General features: G+C 42.2%; 1 protein-coding gene across 8 annotated transcripts in view; it reads right to left on the bottom strand.

Annotated features, from left to right (window-relative positions):
- AFF1 (AF4/FMR2 family member 1) overlaps nucleotides 1-17,521 on the bottom strand; it is a 517,509-nt gene that overhangs the window by 237,181 nt on the left and 262,807 nt on the right. For 6 of the 8 annotated variants that reach the window (XM_033962847.1, XM_033962828.1, XM_033962809.1 and 3 more), the window contains one exon: nucleotides 13,828-13,944. The exons of the other annotated variants lie outside the window; for them this stretch is intronic. In XM_033962847.1, the coding sequence (XP_033818738.1) occupies nucleotides 13,828-13,944 (117 nt within the window). The remainder of the gene's footprint in view (nucleotides 1-13,827; nucleotides 13,945-17,521) is intronic. 8 annotated transcript variants of the gene reach the window in all.

Raw genomic sequence — 17,521 nt, forward strand, 5'->3', positions numbered from 1 at the left:
ATTTCAGTGCATAGTAGAGAGGGGAGATTCAGTGCATTGTAGAGGATGGGGTGTCAGGGGGCAGACCCACAAGTAGAGTGTTACAATAGTCTAAGATGGATAATACAAAAGCGTTAGAGTAGTTGGGCAAATTCGGGTTCTGAGAAGTATGCACATATGGTTTTTAGCTGGCTGAGGTAGTAGGAGGAGGATGATACTAGTTTGAATACATGATCTGTCATTGATAAATTAGAGTCAAGAGTTACTCCTAGGCTGCGGATGTTGTCTTTGGGTGTAAAGGTGTTTGTGCCCCAGGAAAAAAAACAGATGGGGGTATACACATAGATCTTTGTGGATCCAGAGAAGTTCTGTCTTGGATCCATTTAACTAACTTGTTCCTAGTCATCCAGGTCTTTATTTCAGTTAAACAAGATTGGAGGTTATAGATTTGTGTGTCTCGGTGACGGCCTAGGAGAAGATAATAGTTGTAGGTCATCAGCGAAAGAGTGGATTCTGATTCAGTGTTTTCCCGCTATGTTCAGTACTGGTTTGACAGAGGTTGAAGAGGAGAGGCTCCCTGAGGATCTCCATAGTGGAGTGGTTTGGGTTCAGATAAGGATTTTCCTAGTAGAATTCTCTGCGATCTGTCGGTCAGGAATGAAGAGAACCATTGAAGTGCGATGTCACAGATTCCGATGGACTTTAGCCTGGACAAGAGGAGAAAGTGGTCGATGGTGTTGAAGGTTGCACTGAGGTCTAATAGTACCAGCAATGCGTCATTTCCATCATCTAGGATCTCCAAAAGCACTGTTTCAATGCTGTGGTGTTTCCTGAAGCCCGACTGGAAGTTGGAGAGGGTGATGTTTTGTCTCCATGAAGTCTTGCAATTGCATGAGTACTGTCTTTTCCAATATTTTTTAGATAAATGGGACATTTGAGACAGGTCTGAAGCTGCTTGGGTTGTCTGGGTCCATGGCTGTTTTTTTCAGGAGTGGTTTTACTATGGCAGATTTCCAGCTCCGTTGAACTACACCTGTCGTAAGGGACTCGTTTATTAGGGGTAGGATGGATTCCAGGAATACCTAGTTTGTGTTCAGGAGTGTAGTGGAGGGACATGGATCGAGGTTGTGGGGCGTACGGAGTTGATTATGGTTTTGATGTCGTTGTGGGAGATCGGTTTAAAACTGTTCAAGGTTTCCGTCTTGAGTGGATTGTCATCTTGAATGGTCTCTGGGATGTATGGGAGTGCTTTGGCCTTTGAGTTCAGATTTGCGCGTATCTTTGATATTTTGTCATGGAAGAAGGTGGAGAGGGATTCGCAGTCTAGGTTCGTTTGCTGAATGCATTGGACCTTGGGATTAAGAGAATAGGTTTTTCATTATTGAGATGATGACATTCGATCTGCTTGGGACCTTGGATAGCAGAGCGGTGAAATGTGCTTTCTTTGCTTTATGTGTGGCTAGTTTGTATTTTTGCAGCAGGTTTTTCCAGGAGGATTTGTCCTCGTCACTGAGAGTTTTGTGCCAAGTATTTTCTGCTTTTCTGACTCTCCTTTTTTGTACTCTCAGGTCTTCTGTAAACCAGGGTGAAAAGAATGGTCGTGAGTTAGGCTTGGTCACCTTGACTTTTGCTAGGTTCTCATAGTGTGTTTTAATGCCTGAATGCCAGGTCACTGCCTTCTCTTCTAGGGAGTTTGTGCTTAGTTGTAGTTTGGAGATGCCGCGGGAAAATGTGGTTGGGTTTACTGACTTTGGGTCAAACGTAATAGTTTCCTGGGAATTTGTTTGGTTTGCTGCCTCTTTAACTCTGGTGTACAGGCCGAACGTGATTAAATGTTGGTCGGTCCAGGGGACCACAATCTGTGAGGATGTTTTCTGGTCAATTTGTGTACCGTCTGGGAGAAAGATTAGGTCCAGTATGTTTCCAGAGGAATGAGTGGGAGAGGTGACTTGTTGAGTGAGTCCCAGATCTGACAGTATTTTGATGAAATCTAGTGGAGCGCCTGTGACTTCTGGTTAGTCCACGAAGTTGAGGTCTCCTAGGACTATGATTTGTTTATAGTTTACAGACAGGTTGCTTATAATGGTTAGCAGTTTGTCGAGCGCAGACATAGGAGAGGAGGGTGCTGTGTAGACTAGTATGTTCGTGATTTTTTTGTCGTGGCCTATTGAGAAAACGAGGCATTCTAGGTCTGGTAGCGTTATGGAGTGTATTTGGCGTGGGTTTAACTTGGACTTGGCAATCGCTGCCACCCTCTCCCCTCTCTTGTTGGGACGGGAGCATGCCAGTGCTTGGTAGCCTTGAGGGCATAACGCACCCAAGATGGCTCCATCGTTGCCTTTGAGCCATGTTTCCATCACTAGTAGGAGGTCCCAGTTGTACTCTGTGATGGTGTCTGTGAGGATGAGGTCGTTGCCGTTTACGGATCTGGCATTCACTAGGGCTGCTGTGACATTGTGTGCAATGGGGGTGTATGTGTCAGTTTTAATCTTTATGAGGTTGTGGGTATTGATTGTCTCGAGCTTTGCGTGGTAGCAGTTTCTTAGGTCTCCATATCATCCCCTGGCCAGTGATGGTGGGTATGTGGTATACCATCACGGGGAGTATGAGTGTGATGGCTAGAAGGTGGTATGGTGTATTGGCTTGATTGTGAGTGACACAGTCAAGTCTGAGCATGGTTTTTGGGCTGGTCCTCCTTGGGCCACATGAGGGCCACACAAATGGCCTTTGGGAGAGATTCACTTGCTTGGCTGCCCTTTATAGGGCTGAAGGGGATAGCACTGTGAGCTCTGGGGAAGAAGCAGAGAGAAGGAGCCGGGAGATGGATGTCAGAGAGATGGAATCTTGGTGCAGTGAGGGGGACGACTGGCTTCCTTCCTCTCAATGTGTTGAAGAAGGAGACACAGAAGGGAGGGAGAGGGCATGAGCATGGGACACAGAAGGGAGGGAGGGGGCATGGACATGGGACACAGAAAGGAGGGAGGAAGGGGCACTAACTTGGGACATATGAGGGAATAGAAAGGGAGAATTGTTGAGCATGAGTATGTGAGTAAGAGGGAAAGGAAAAGAGATAGTGGCATATGGGGAAAGGAAGAAAGAGGAAAATTGGGAATAGAAAGAGAGCCAGAGATGCATAGGGAAGAGAAGGATGAGAGGGAGAAATGTTGGATATTTTGGTGGAGAGGAAACAGAGGGACAGATTGAAGGGGATGCAAGGGGGAGGAATATTGGACATAGTGATAGAGGAAGAGATGTGGCATGGTGCTAGAGAGGGGTGATAGAAGGAGAAATGGGCATGGGACTTGGTGGGCAGTGGTGAAAAATGCTGCACATGATCAGTGTGTGGTTGTGCATGCTGTACTTTAGAGGGAACACTGGTGGGCACTTAGCCCTTTTGTCAGCTAGGAGCAGAGGTAAGCAGCAAGAATTTTAAAATCTACAAGTTCCGAGTTATATACAAATCCAACCTAAGAACAGCTTTAAAAACATAACTCATTCTTAACCCAGGGATTGCCTGTACTTTAATCACAAAAAAGATTGCTTCTACTCTCCACTGTTAGGTGCAAAGGAAGAGGGTTTGATGATTCTTCATTTTAAAATTGGAGAACTACAAGATTTGCATTTGGCTATTTCTTCTTTAAGGGAATTTAGACTTTCCTCATCAGGAGAGCAAAACACTGCCTGGTAAGGCAGAGAAATACCATTTGGTTTTCAGGGTAAAAATTAACTTACCTAGGGGCCCCTTTAACAAAGTTGCATTAATGATTCTCCTGCGGCAAATGCACCAAAGTCCATAGGAACTGAATGGGCTTTGGTGCATTTGCTGCCGAGGAATCGCTACCACTCATAGTTTTCTGACTAATATGTTGCAATAAATTGAGAGGAATTCTATGCCTGTTACTTCATTGTAACTTGATGAGGATGCAATGGTTTGGCTGGTTTGGGAAGCCCCTGTTTGAGATTACGGGAGCAGGATATAGCGCCTTTTATTACTATAATAGTATGTTAAATTTTTAATATAAAGTTGTATTTCTATTATTTTATAATACTGCATAAGCTTCTTCTGTTGCTAATTTTCCTGTAATCCATTTAGATGCCTTACTGGGAATGTGTAGAATATAAATTTTTGAAGTGTCAACTAAAACTCAAGAGTTCATTTTATTTTTCTTAAAACCCTTTGCTGGGGCATGTTGCAGCACATATAGGAGAAAACAGTTATGTGCAAAACTAATTCATTTGGAGACAGTGCCCTGAAGGAGAACTGGCTATGACACAAAGTTTAAATCAATACATACCTCCCCCCATCTCATATCCTGAGGCCTAGCACAAGGAATCATGAGTAGAAACCTCAGCATTATGCATAGATGCAATTGCAAACAAACCACCAGAAGACTTAACTGAAGCTTCAGTGTTTAACTCTCACAATACCAGAGGATCACAGGTACTTGAAAATATAGGGATTTCAGACACAGTCACCAAGAGAAAAAGAACAAAAGGTTAAAAAAAAAGGGACGTGAAGTTCATGCATGTCTCCAGCAAAGTGAGTCATCTGTATTGCTGCAGGGAAGCCGCTGGCCTGAACTTAAAACTCTTCAGTACTGCCAAGTGCAGGGGCCATCAGCAATGAACTCACAACTGCAGATGACACCAGTGCCTCAGAAAATAAGCAACAAGCCAAGAGAAATCTGGCAGATGAATGTTTTTCTGAGCTATGTCAAGATGGAGTGAATGTGTGTGGGGCACGAGATGGGGAAGGTTAAGTCAAAAGAAACAAAAAGAAAAACCCGAGAGTGTCCACTGTTTCTTAAAGCTGTCCTGGGGCACCTCCAGCCAATCGGGTTTTCAAGATATTCCTAATGAATATGCATGAGGCAGATTTGCATGCCTCATGTATATTTATTAGAAATATCTTAAAAACCAGACTGACTGAGGGTCCCCCAGGACAGCTTTAAGAGCCACTGAGGGCCTAGAACTCACTCTTAAAATTAAGAGACAAAATAAGGCAAATAAATGGGAGATGGAGGGATCTAAAGCAATCCAATGGCAATGTGTAATACCAGTATTCCTTAAAAGAGAGAGCAGCAGCCCCTCTGTTCATGTCTGACTCATGTTTATCCAGCTTAACTATTCCCACCACTGAAATGCAGCTGGACTACCCTGCACTGCAAGTCTTTACTGTCATACTCACTCACATAGGCATTTCAAGAACACTGACAACAGAAAACACTTCCCCCCCCCAAATATGCCTCCTTCATTTCATCTTCAAGGATGCTCTTCATACACTTATCCACATCATACTAATCACAAATACATTAATCTGACTTTCTTCTCAATTTATGAAAAATTTGAAATGGCAAATAAAAGAGAAAAAAACTCACTACACTTCAGTAGAGGAATAGCTTAATGGTTTAGTGCAGTGGTCTGAGAAACATGTTCGATGCCAACTGGAACTCCATTTGACTCTGTGGCAAGTCACTTAACCCTCCATTGCCTCAGACACAAAATAATACCTTTATATAATATATAAATCAATTTTATTGTAACCTCAGAAAGGTGGTTTATCAAGTCCCATCCCCTTTCTTTTTATTCAGAGCAGTCATAACACCAAGATTTAAAAAAATAAATCCAATCAATGCCTATCCTAGAAAACAGCACCTCCAAAGAAGGATAACAGTCAGATCTAACTGGACGGCAAGGTTATCTGTTGCCATTGGATCAAGTATCACCCCTTTTTGCGCTAGTATAAGTGTGATGGTGCTGTTAGAAAGAGGGGCTCTGTGAGATAGGTATCAGTGAATGCTCTGGCACAAAACGAATCATGACAAGCCACTTAGATCAAAAAAGGCTAACAAATCATGACTGGCTGGTTAATAAGTCAGAATTCTGAGCAAGGGGGCTACCGTTATTGAGCACAATGCTATACTATGAAGCTAGCATACAACCAATGGCATTTCAAAGTAAAGGTTTGCAAGCCAGATGCTGCTGCAACTTTAGAAATTTAAATTCAAAAATATCATGGTTTGCTTACTGTTTATTTTTCCTGCCTCTCTCTGCTCTAATCCCGACAGACCAGAGTTCAATGAAAATGGTTTCTAGCAGTAACTACAGGGGTAAAACCATTTCTTCAGAGTGCTACTGCTAAGAATCAGAGATTTGAAGATATATGAGGGGAAGAAATGACTAAAACAAAAACTGAACTAGAAGGCATTACCATGAGGATTATCTTTTAGTTTATTTATTTGGTTTCATATCCCGTCTTCCCCGGAGAGCTCAGAACGGGTTACAAGTTTACATACATAACACAGCATGGTAAAACATAACATGACAAACATGGTATGATGTGACATAGCATGATGTGCATTGTATGACAAAACATAGGATGGGAGCTGAGCATGGCAAACATGTTGTTAGGTGCCATCGACTCGTGCTCGAGTCCTAGCAACTTGATGAATTGTCGATCGAAAAATAATTAAATTTTGTGCTAGTCCAGAAAAGTCCTCCAGCATCATTCCCATGGTTGTTTTCAACGTGTCCAGCCATCTGATTGCAGGTCGCCCTCTTCGCCTGGTTCCTTCAATCTTCTCAAACATGATGTCCTTCTCAAGTGTTCTCTTTCTTCTGATGGTGTGACCAAAATAAGAGTGTCGAAACTTCATCATTTGTGCTTCAAATGACATAGCTGGTCTGATCGATTTGTTAGTTCTTCTGGAGGTCCACGGCACCCTCAAATCCTTCTCCAGCACCAAAGCTCAAATTAGTCAATATTCTTTCTGTCTTGTTTCCGTAATGTCCAGCTTTTGCATCCGTAACTGATCACTGAGAAAATGAGTGCGTAGGCAAGTCTGATCTTTGTTTGGAGTGTTACCTCCTTGTCTTTGAATACTTTGTCAAGAGCCTTCACTGAAGAGTGACAAAGTGCTAGTCTACAGAGTATTTCCTCCCTGTTAGTTGCTACTTGTTTACAAAAGAGTTCAGGATCTTCTTCAAGCTCAAAATCTTCATCATTTTCAATACAACCTCATGGTTTAAATGCTTCAATTGATTGGATTTATTTTTACTAATATATGTTTGGTTTTTCTTAGCTTCTTGTTTTACTGCCACTGCTCCTTAAATCTGTTCCAAGTATGATGGTCACATGCCAGTTTTCATGTGACCAACTGAGCTTTTTAATGACGCTACTGCGCCATTTTTTTCACTATGTGAGATTCTCAGCATTAGTAAACTGCAGGTATGGGAAGTTTTAACTTTGATGACGATATAGGACATTGTTTCTGAATTTCGTGCTCTCATGATTTTGTTTTTGTGTTTCCTTAGAGCCCTGAAGAAATGATTTTGTAATCATGAAACGCTGGCCTTTATCTGCTGTTTGGAGAGGAAGTTTTCATTAGGGCCTGTACCACATTATCAAGCCTGTCTGCCATTAAGCAACAGATAAGTGTGGCTTGCACTTTATTGGGTTAATATTTAATTATCTTATAGTTATAGTTGGTACAGCAGGGTTGCCTATGATAGAATATTGAAGATTAACCAATGAGAAATTAGGGTTCTCCTTCATAGCGCTGGAGCAATGATTGCCCGGTAGCTTCTGAGGCAAATTCCCCTGCAAATGTGTTTCAACTGTATGCTTTAGACCAGGGGTGCACACACTTTTTGGGCTTGTGAGCTACTTTTAAAATGACCAAGTCAAAATGATCTACCAACAATAAAATTTTTAAAATACACAAAGCACACTGTATGCAGAGAAAATGTTAATTATCATTTATATTCTGGTTTTTTTCCAAAGAGGTCAAGGCAGATGACTCTATGCACTGTCAGCTCAGTAACAACCATACCTCCCTTTTTACTAAACCGTGCTGCTCTCGACGCTCATAGGCTCCCTGCGCTAAAAAACCACTATTGCGGTTTAGTAAAAGGGGGCCAAAGTGCAAAATAGACAGCAGATATAAATTCTCAAAACGGACACATTTTGATGACTAAATTGAAAATAAAATCATTTATCCTACCTTTGTTGTCTGGTGATTTCATGAGTCTCTGGTTGCACTTTTTTCTTCTGACAGTGCATCCAATCTTTCTTCCCTTCTTTCAGCCTGTATGCTTTCAGCCTGTATGCTTCCTCTCCTCCAGACCTCATTCCCTCCCCCAACTTTTTCTTCCTGTCTCCCTGCCTCCCTTTCTTTATTTCTCTCTTCATGTCCCCCTTTCTTTCTTTCTGTTTCCCTTCTTTCCTTCTGTCTCCCTGCCTGCCCCCTTTATTTCTTTCTCCCTGCCCTGCCCCTAAGCCGCCACCACCAGGGAACAGACCCCAAAGCCATCGTCGCCCCAAACTCTCCCTGCTTCCTTGCGTTGGGCCGACCAGCATTCCTCTCCCCGACGTCAATTCTGCCGTTGGAGAAGAAGTTCCGGGCAGCCAGGCAGTGATTGGCTGGCCTGGAACTTCCTCTCCGACGGCAGAATTGATATTAGGGAGAGGAAGGCTGATTGGCCTGGTAGATTGTGAAGGCAAAGTGAGTCTATCACAGAGCACGGGATGGGCTCTGCGATCGACTCACTTTACCTTCACGATCTACCGGTCGATCGCGATTGATGTATTGGGCACCCCTGCTTTAGACATAAAATAGTTAAGCCTTGAGCTTTAGCTTCAGCGTTTAAACTGGAGGATATAGGTGTTGTGTCTAATATGTAAACTGCATAGTTGTATGTGGTATATAAATTTTTAAATAAATAAATAAAAATAGTTTCCATAGGGACTAAAGGAGCAGGATAATAAAATCTCATCCAATCAACCAGGGTTCCCCATAATATTTTCAAGAGAAAATTTTTCCATTGTTCATGTTCCTTCCAAGACTTCCTTCAAATTCTCATCTAGTTAAATGGCTGCCAGCCAGGCTGTGCACTCTCCAGTAAACTTACTACCACTAAGCCTGTGTGACACAAGTAAACATATTCCATTTCAAGGATGATGATGTTGGAATAAATTTGAGCCTAATCATACTGATAAACTACTGCTCAGATGTTTGTTTTAAAAACAGTATAGTTTGGCCAGGGTCCACGTCTTTGCCAGAAGGTCAAGAGGCCACTCTCCACTTAATAGCCTAGAATTTACAATCATCTTTTCTTTTCCCCTTTATAAAACAAGTGGTTTAACCCTCCTATTTGGTCATACCTTCATTTCCCTAATAGGGTCACAAAGTATAACATTAATTCCTAAGTTGAAAGTGGCCAACCTTTATACACAGTGGGCTACATGAATGTCAGTAGTATCCCTAGCAGTCTCGACATTATGTACTGTTGGAACTGGAAATGCACAGAGCTCCACAGACCTCCTGTGACAAATAAGTAAAAGTTTAACTAAAATCAATAGAAACAAACTGTGCTAGAGTGGATTCTGAAAATATTTGTGAAATATGTTTTTTTTTTAATTGCCAAAACTCTAGTTAATGGCATTTTCTGTGTATACTTCCCATGCTCTTACAGGTCACAAAATTCAGTGGTAGACCGAAAATTGTCCACCCCCACTCTAAGCTGTTTCGTTCAATTTCAAAAGACTATCGACAGTTCATGGCTCAGAACTTACATTTGAAAATTCCTAAACAAGCTATTGTTTGCCTTATCTTGCCGCCTAAACATCATACAGTCACACCATACCAACAATGTTCTTGTTAGTTTATAAAGGAGATCCATCTAATTGAACAAGATATTTAATCAAGAACATCTAGAACACACATTTCTGCATGCAACTGGAAATGAAATGCTACAAAGGAAGAAAGGTGGAATCAGTGATCCAAATTTATGTTGTTTTCTACCTAAGTCAGGGGTCAGTAACCTTTTTAAAAGCAAAGGGCCATTTTATCCTAGAATGTTTGACCCAAGATTTACAAAGAGTCGCAATGGGTAGAGAAGGTGGTTTGAGATTTTACAGGTCTCTTACTTTCTCTTCCCTTCTTAAGATCTATTTTCTCTCTCCTTCAACCCCTCGTGGATCTTTGCACCTTGCATCCCTCCCTCCTCCCAACCCATAGCCAAGGCTCTCCCCTCTCCAGGCCTTGATCTCCCTCCCAACCTCATGATTCCCTCTCCCCCCAAGGGTCTACCTAGGTACCGTGTCCAGCGGACAGGTCTTCGGGGCAGGAACGGCCCTTTTGTGGCAGCTCAACCCCACAATGCTCCCATCCCCTTCACTCTACTATGTATAGTTAGCCGCTTCCCCCCCCCCCCAGGCCTACCAAGGTACCTGGAGGTCCAGTAGGGGTCTTTGTGGCAGGAGCGTGGCCTTCTCACTTTTGTCTCCTCACTCTTGCCTTCTAAAATAGCTGCCATGACCTTACATGGCTTCTCATGACATTTCCTGTAGTACTGCATAATGCTGCGGGAAACATTTTAGAAGGCAGGAGCAAGAGGGCTGCGCTCCTGCCACAAAGACCCTTGCTGGACCACCAGGTATTTTGGTAGGTCTGAGGGACCTATTTATAGATGGGAAAAGAGTGAGTGTCACATTGGAGAAGAGCCGCATGTGGCTCATGAGCTGTAGGTTGCCGATCCCTGACTAAGAAGTTTGTGTTTTGGGAGAGGTGGGGCAGAAGCGTATGTGCAAAAAGTCTGCAGATCAATCTGCTTGCATAATTTTGGATCACTACCATCTTTAGCCCAAAGCTCTTGTTTCCTACAGCTCTTGTAAAGGGAGAATATAAGTACAAGCCAAAAATAAAATTATAAAGAAAAAAGTTACAAAAAAATATTCTGCCCTTCTATATGTACACTTTTTAGAAGAAAAATGCCCTCTGGTGTTTTACAAAGTTCTTCCTGACTAACACAAGCTTAATATAAGCCATCATGACCTCACCTAGCTCTACTGCCGAGCACCATGGCAACTCAGGCAAGCCACAATGATACAGGTAAAAAAAAAATGTATAAAACAAAGAATGAATTAAAGAAAAAAATTATCTTCAAAACCAGGAATACAATCAAAGATATAGACATACACCATTTATTTTAAAAAAAAGATTAAAATATGAAGGCACAAAAGAAAGTAGGCTTAGAAGACCATAAGTTGCAACAGTGGCAAAAAAACAAAAACAAAAACAAAACCCCAACAAAAAACAGTGAATATATCAGATGAATCCAGTATCTGATTGCTAATGCATACTCATTTTGCAATTTTGATTTATGACGGTCTACCAATACATCACACAAAGATGATTGCCTGAACAGATTTGTACTTGAACTCTGAAATAGGCCAAGATAAACTTTATTTAATGGGAATAATTTTTCACTCCACATAGAAAAAATATTAAATAGATATTTCAAATGATGTAAATTCCACTCAAATAGCCTTCAGAATGCAAGAAATGGGATTAGGGGCCCATCACCCAAAGAAAATTCATCAAGTCTTTATCAGAGATCCCCAATTTTTGAGGATAGTTCCCAGTTTCAGATGTGTCCCGACTCCTTCCTCTTTGGAAAACTTCTGTCCCAAATTCTAGTAATGGTGACACAGGTGCCATCATTTAAAAGTTCAGTGTGAGCATATTATTTCCTCAGGCTGCTTCCCTTCTTATGGTCCAACACTGTACCCTCACTGTGCCCTTGCTACCACCACCCAAGGTATGCAGCTCCTTCCCATATGCTCTCGTGTCAGCATGAAAAAGGAAAAAACGATGCAACTTTGACTCTCCAGTCAAGTGTACTACAAGTAAAGGTTCTGTCACCATGGTAAACGCCCTTACCACAGTGGCAGGACCTTTATTTGCAGCGCATCATTTTCTTTTTCATGTTTGAAACCATAGTAAATAGGAAGGAGTCTTGAAGGCAAGTTTCAATTTCAGGAAAGGGGGAGAGATGCAGAGATACCTGGAATGAAAGGATAGAGAAGAAAAGACAGGGATAAAGATGCTGTGCCACCAGGATAGGGATGGGGGTCAGAAGGTAAGGAAAATTTTAATGGTCTAGAACAGTGTTCTTCAACCACCAGTCTGCAGAAAATTCCTGCCGTTTGCGCAGGGCTTGCGAGATTGGTGTGCAAAATTCCTGTGCAGGGCCGGCGAGAGCCTCCGACAGTAGCTTCCTCCCCTCTGCTCCTCTCTCAACAGCTCTCAGTACTTGCCTGCAGCAGCGATTCACTTAGGCAGCCTTGGGGCTTTTGCTAAGTTGCGGCTCACCTCTGATGATGCAACTTCCTCTTTCCTCAGAGGCAGTGCGACCCTTCAAAGGACCCAAGGCTGCCTAAGAGAATCGCTGCTGTAGGCAAGTACTGAGAGCTGCTGGGATGGGAGTGGAGGGAAAAGGAGGAAGCCACTGTTGGAGGCTGGGAAGCTGCTGGATAAAGGAAGAGCTGCTATTGGATCTGGAGGGAGGGAGCAGGAGAGATGCTGCTGGGAGGGGAGGAGGGAAGGAAGAGAGTTACTGTTGGATAGGGGAAGAGGGAAGGGGGAAGGGGTACTGCTAAACAGGGGAGGAGGAAGAAAGGAAGGAAACAGCTGGCAGGGATATTTGAGGAGGGGAAGGGGTCAGGGTGGAATGGAGAGATCAAATGAAAGAAAGGGGAGACAGGAATGAGAAAGTAGAGCGAGGAGATCAAGATGGCGTCGAGAGCGGACAGCGCTGAACGTTTGCTGTGCTCAACGCGTGGTGCGATTTTTTCCCGTGCAATATGGAAAAGAGGAAAGGAACTGCTCGCCCTAAACCCTCTGGCGACTGGAACCCCCCAGCGGATGACACAGCCGACTATAATGAGCGCATTTGCCCATTCGGGTGAAGAACACAGATCTACCTAAGAGGCCTATCCAGTTTTATTTGGAGACCTCAGCACAGGACTGAGCCAGGCATTGCTGAGCCCAAAGCAGAGAATGGTTCCTCACCAACCCGGAAGTGATCTAGTGCAAGGAGTAGCTGGTTTCTGGTTACCCCAAGAGGGAAGAGTGGACTCCAGCCTGAGAGGGACGCCTTCACCGGACTCTTCAGAGGAAGGAGCAGGTTATTTTCATCCACATTCTCCTAGAACAGCACTGAGACTCGCTTTAGGTGAGAATGTCATCAATTTTGAGGAGATGAAAAAGCCAGAGAAGATTGACTTAGAAGTGCTATGGCAAGCCATATCTGTTATGGACTCCTACCTAAAATTGACTCTTTGTTATTAAAACCGATTATGAGACTGTCTATTCCAAGGTGGAGCAACAGGGGGTATAACTATCTACATTAAAGGAAAAAATGGAGATGCAAGAAGTTAAGATTAATGAAATGAAAGCGGTTGAAGTAGAAATGGTTAAAGAAAGATCATATATTTTGCGTAAAATGGAAAACTTTGAAAATCAACTGAGAAAGAATAATTTAAGATTTCTAAACTTTCCTAAATGCCCTATCATCTCACCAGTGGAGATGGTTAGGAAATATTTTCGAGAGACTTTAGCCATACCGTTGGAAAATTTGCCCCCATAGTGAGAGCTTATTACCTCAACATTAGAAATCCTCAACAGGAATCTACTCCAGCTGAATTGCCTGTAGATATCTTCATTTTTGGAAACTTTTTTAGAAGTAGTTACTGATAGAACTACCATGCTTGTGACTCTTGCTCTGGAAAGTGACAGGGAATTTGTTCTTTGTCTATATTTCTGCCATATGAATGACCAGTTTTTAGACTCAAAGGTTTGGTTTTTTTAGATAAATCTGGAAAAATTCTGAAACGTAGGAAAGAACTCTTGGCCTTGAGGCCCAGAGCTCTGGCTCTGGGGGCTACATTTCTTGTTAAGTATCCTGCAAAATGTTTTATTACCTATCAGAATAAGAATTTTCTGTTTTTTGAGCTTAAACAACTTATAGAATTTATTGAGTCGAGAGAAAGGTTGGTAACTGTACCTGATGATATATTACTTGCCAGTGGCTGTAGGAAGGCATATCTATTGCCGTTTCTCCTGTATTTCCAACTATCCATAGGGAATTTCCCAGAGCAACAGGGTCAAATTGTGATAACACCTATCAAAAAGAACATTAAGGAATCATCAAATAATATATCTAATTTTAGACCCATTGCGAGTATTCTGCTGATCACTAAGTTAATGGAGGGGATGGTAAATGTAGAACTGACTACTTATTTAGACAAGTTTAATATCTTGCATAATAACCAATCAGGTTTTAAGTCTGGCTTCAGCACAGAAACAGTTATGGCCTCGCTATTAAATTATTTACATTCCCGCTTTAGTCAAGGCACAAGCGCTATGATTTTGCGGTTGGACCTAAGTTGTGCCTTCGACCTGGTGGATCATATCATCTTACTGGATTGCCTGGAATCCATTGGTATTGCAGGAAATGCTTTAAACTGGTTCCAAGGTTTCCTGGGCAAAAGATCCTACCAGGTGTTCAAGGACAATAGCTTATCTTATAGCTGGGACAATACTTGCGGGGTGCCACAGGCTCCCCTCTATCTCCAACTTTGTTTAATATCTATCTTATTTCATTGGGTAATTTGCTGCAAAATCTAAAGCTCAACTTTTATATTTACACAGATGACATTACTGTGGTTATACCATTAACCTATGTGCACCTGATTTTATTAATTTTTTAGCAAATATTTTAAATCAGATCAAGCTTTGGATAAATGCTTTTAAATTAAAATTAAATACTGAAAAAACCCAAATTTTTTTAGCTACATCTAACGAAAAGATAAAAGAAAAAATGATTCATGTGGGCTGATGGGATACAATATTGAACAAACAATAAAAATACTAGGTGTAACTCTCGATAAACATCTGACTCTGGAAAAACATGTAGATCTACTGTTTAAGAAATGTATCTCGGTCTTATGGAAGCTCTGAACCATCAAAAAATGTTTATATGAACCTTCTTTCCGTCTGCTGGTGCAGACATCTATCTTGAGTATTTTGGATTACTGTAATATAATCTATTTGGGGGCTTACAAAAAAATACTCAAAAAACTGAGACTGATTCAGAACATTGCAGTTTGCTTCATTTTTGGATTAAAAAAATGGGAGCACATCACCCCTTTTTACCAAAAACTTCATTGGTTACCAGTAGAGTCCAGAGTTCTATTCAAGCTTTCTTGTATCTGTTACAAAGCAGTCTTTGGGATGCTACCAGATTATCTTGCTTCTCAGCTTCCTTTGAACAATTCCAATATGAGTACAAGTAGAATAAATTTATTTAATTATCATGCTTTAAAATCATGTCAACATAAGAAGTTTATCAATATAATTCTAACATTCCAGGCCGCTAGACTGAATACATGGCTTGGAAAATCTATATTAAAGGCTACTTCTTACTTTGATTTTAGAAAATTACTAAAGACACATCTGTTCGACATGCTTACATCTTAATTGTGGTCACTGTTTAACTTTCCATGCTTTTACTCGATGCATTCTTTTATTAATTGTTATTATGTATTTTATACTCACTGATTGTATATATTATTCCTTTGTTGTGAACCGCTTTGAACTTTTGGTATAGCAGTATACAAGAAATAAATTATTATTATTATTAATAATTTTCTCAGTGTTTAATTTATTTTCTTGATCTCATATATTGTGGACTAAATAAGAGTTATGTTTTCTTTATGTCTTGTTTCTATAAATTTATTTTTCTTGATCTGTAACAAGTGATGTATATGCTTGTAAAATTGAAAATTGTATAAATAAAAAAAAAAGAGAAAATAGAGAGGCCATGGAGAATCACAAGCAACAGTGGAACTGCCAAGATACACCTACAGAGAGTGTGGACCACCCAATGGACAACCACCAGGAAGAAATGTGTGATACATCAGCGAGATCTGCAAACAGTGGAGGGGACCAACAAGATGAGGAGTCCGGTGCAAGCCTACGCCAGGAGGAGAGAAAATGGATGGGAACGAAGGACACAGACCTACGGCTGGAGAGATGGACATACACCAGGGTCACGGACCTGCAGCTAGAGAGTCAAGAGAAGATAGAGAGGACAGCAATCGCCGTGGGGAACTCCATCATCAGACAAGTCGACAGCCACATAGCGGGACGAAGACTGGATCGACTGGTGACATGCCTACTGGAAGCCAAGGTTGAAGACATCGACAGGATCATCAACAGTGTGGAAGAAGAAAATACAGCAGTGATGATCCATGTGGGGACGAACAACAGGAGCAGCAGGAACTACAACAGAAAAGTACTTGAAGGACCAGTTCAGGATGCTAGGAAGGAAGCTGAAGACCAGAACACAGAGGATAGCATTCTCGGAGATCCTGCCGGTACCCAGGGCCGACGAGAAGAGGCAGATGGAGCTGCAAGCAGTCAACACGTGGATGCGGCGCTGGTGTGAGGAAGAAGGTTTCTACTTCGTGCACAACTGCACGACGTTCTGGGGGAAGAGCAAGCTGTACAGGAAGGACGGACTCCACTTCAGCAGAGACGGAATGAGGTTACTTGCAAACAATATCAAGAGAGAAGTTGAGAAGTTTTTAAACTAGGAAGAAGGGGAAAGCCGACAGTCGACCAAGAGAAAGAGTCGATGGTTTGGAAACCGGTATATCCAGAGGATACCGTAGAGAAAAATAGAGGGGAAGACTCACCGGAGGATACCGTGCAGGAAGATATAGGGAAAGACTCACCAGATCACAGGCAAGACAGAACGATAGGGACACAAGAGGGAAGAAAATGCAAGAAGGGAACAGGTCACTAACTCAAGTGTATGTACACGAACGCAAGGAGCCTAAGGAATAAGAAGGGTGAATTAGAAGCAATGGCACAAAAAGATAACGTTGACATCATCGGAATCAGGGAAACATCATGGACTAAGGAAAACGTCTGGGACACTAATACCGGGATACAAGCTATACCGCAGAGACAGAGTGGCTCAGAAAGATGGGGGCATTGCCATATACGTCAAAGAGGGAATTGAATCTGCTGGAGAAAACATGCCACAACTGACGGATAAGTTAGAGTCTCTATGGGTCAAACTTCCGGGAACAAACAGAGTGGAAATGAAGATCGGCATCTATTACTGACCCCCCAGGGCAGTCCGAAGAAATTGGAGAAATGACGGATGAGATTAAACGCAACTGTAAGGGAGGCAATGCAGTTATCATGGGTGACTTCAACTATTTGGGGATAGACTGGAACCTAGGCACCTCCGGCTGCGCTAGGGAGACCAAGTTCCTGGATGCCTTAGGCGATTGCTTCCTGGAACAACTTGTCAAGGAAAATACAAGAGGAAATGCATTTCTGGACTTAATTCTAAATGGACTGCGAGGACCGGCAAAAGTGTAGAAGATGCTGGGAAACAGCAATCAGAACATGATCCACTTCGACCTGGATGCAGGGGCAAAACATCGGTCCACGGCCACGGCACTGAACTTCCGAAAAGGGAATTACAAAGGGATGAGACTCATGGTAGGGAAGAAGATTAAGAAGAGGATAAGCACAGTAAAAACGCTAGAGCAAGCTTGGTTCCTTTTTAAGGACACAGTCACTGAGGCGCAAAATCTACATATACTGCGTATCAACAAAGAATCCAAGATGAAAAAGAACAAAGAACCGGCGTGGCTCACTGTAGAGGTGAAGGAAGCGAT

This window comes from Geotrypetes seraphini, chromosome 1, assembly GCF_902459505.1.
Source record: "Geotrypetes seraphini chromosome 1, aGeoSer1.1, whole genome shotgun sequence".
Classification (NCBI taxonomy): domain Eukaryota; kingdom Metazoa; phylum Chordata; class Amphibia; order Gymnophiona; family Dermophiidae; genus Geotrypetes; species Geotrypetes seraphini.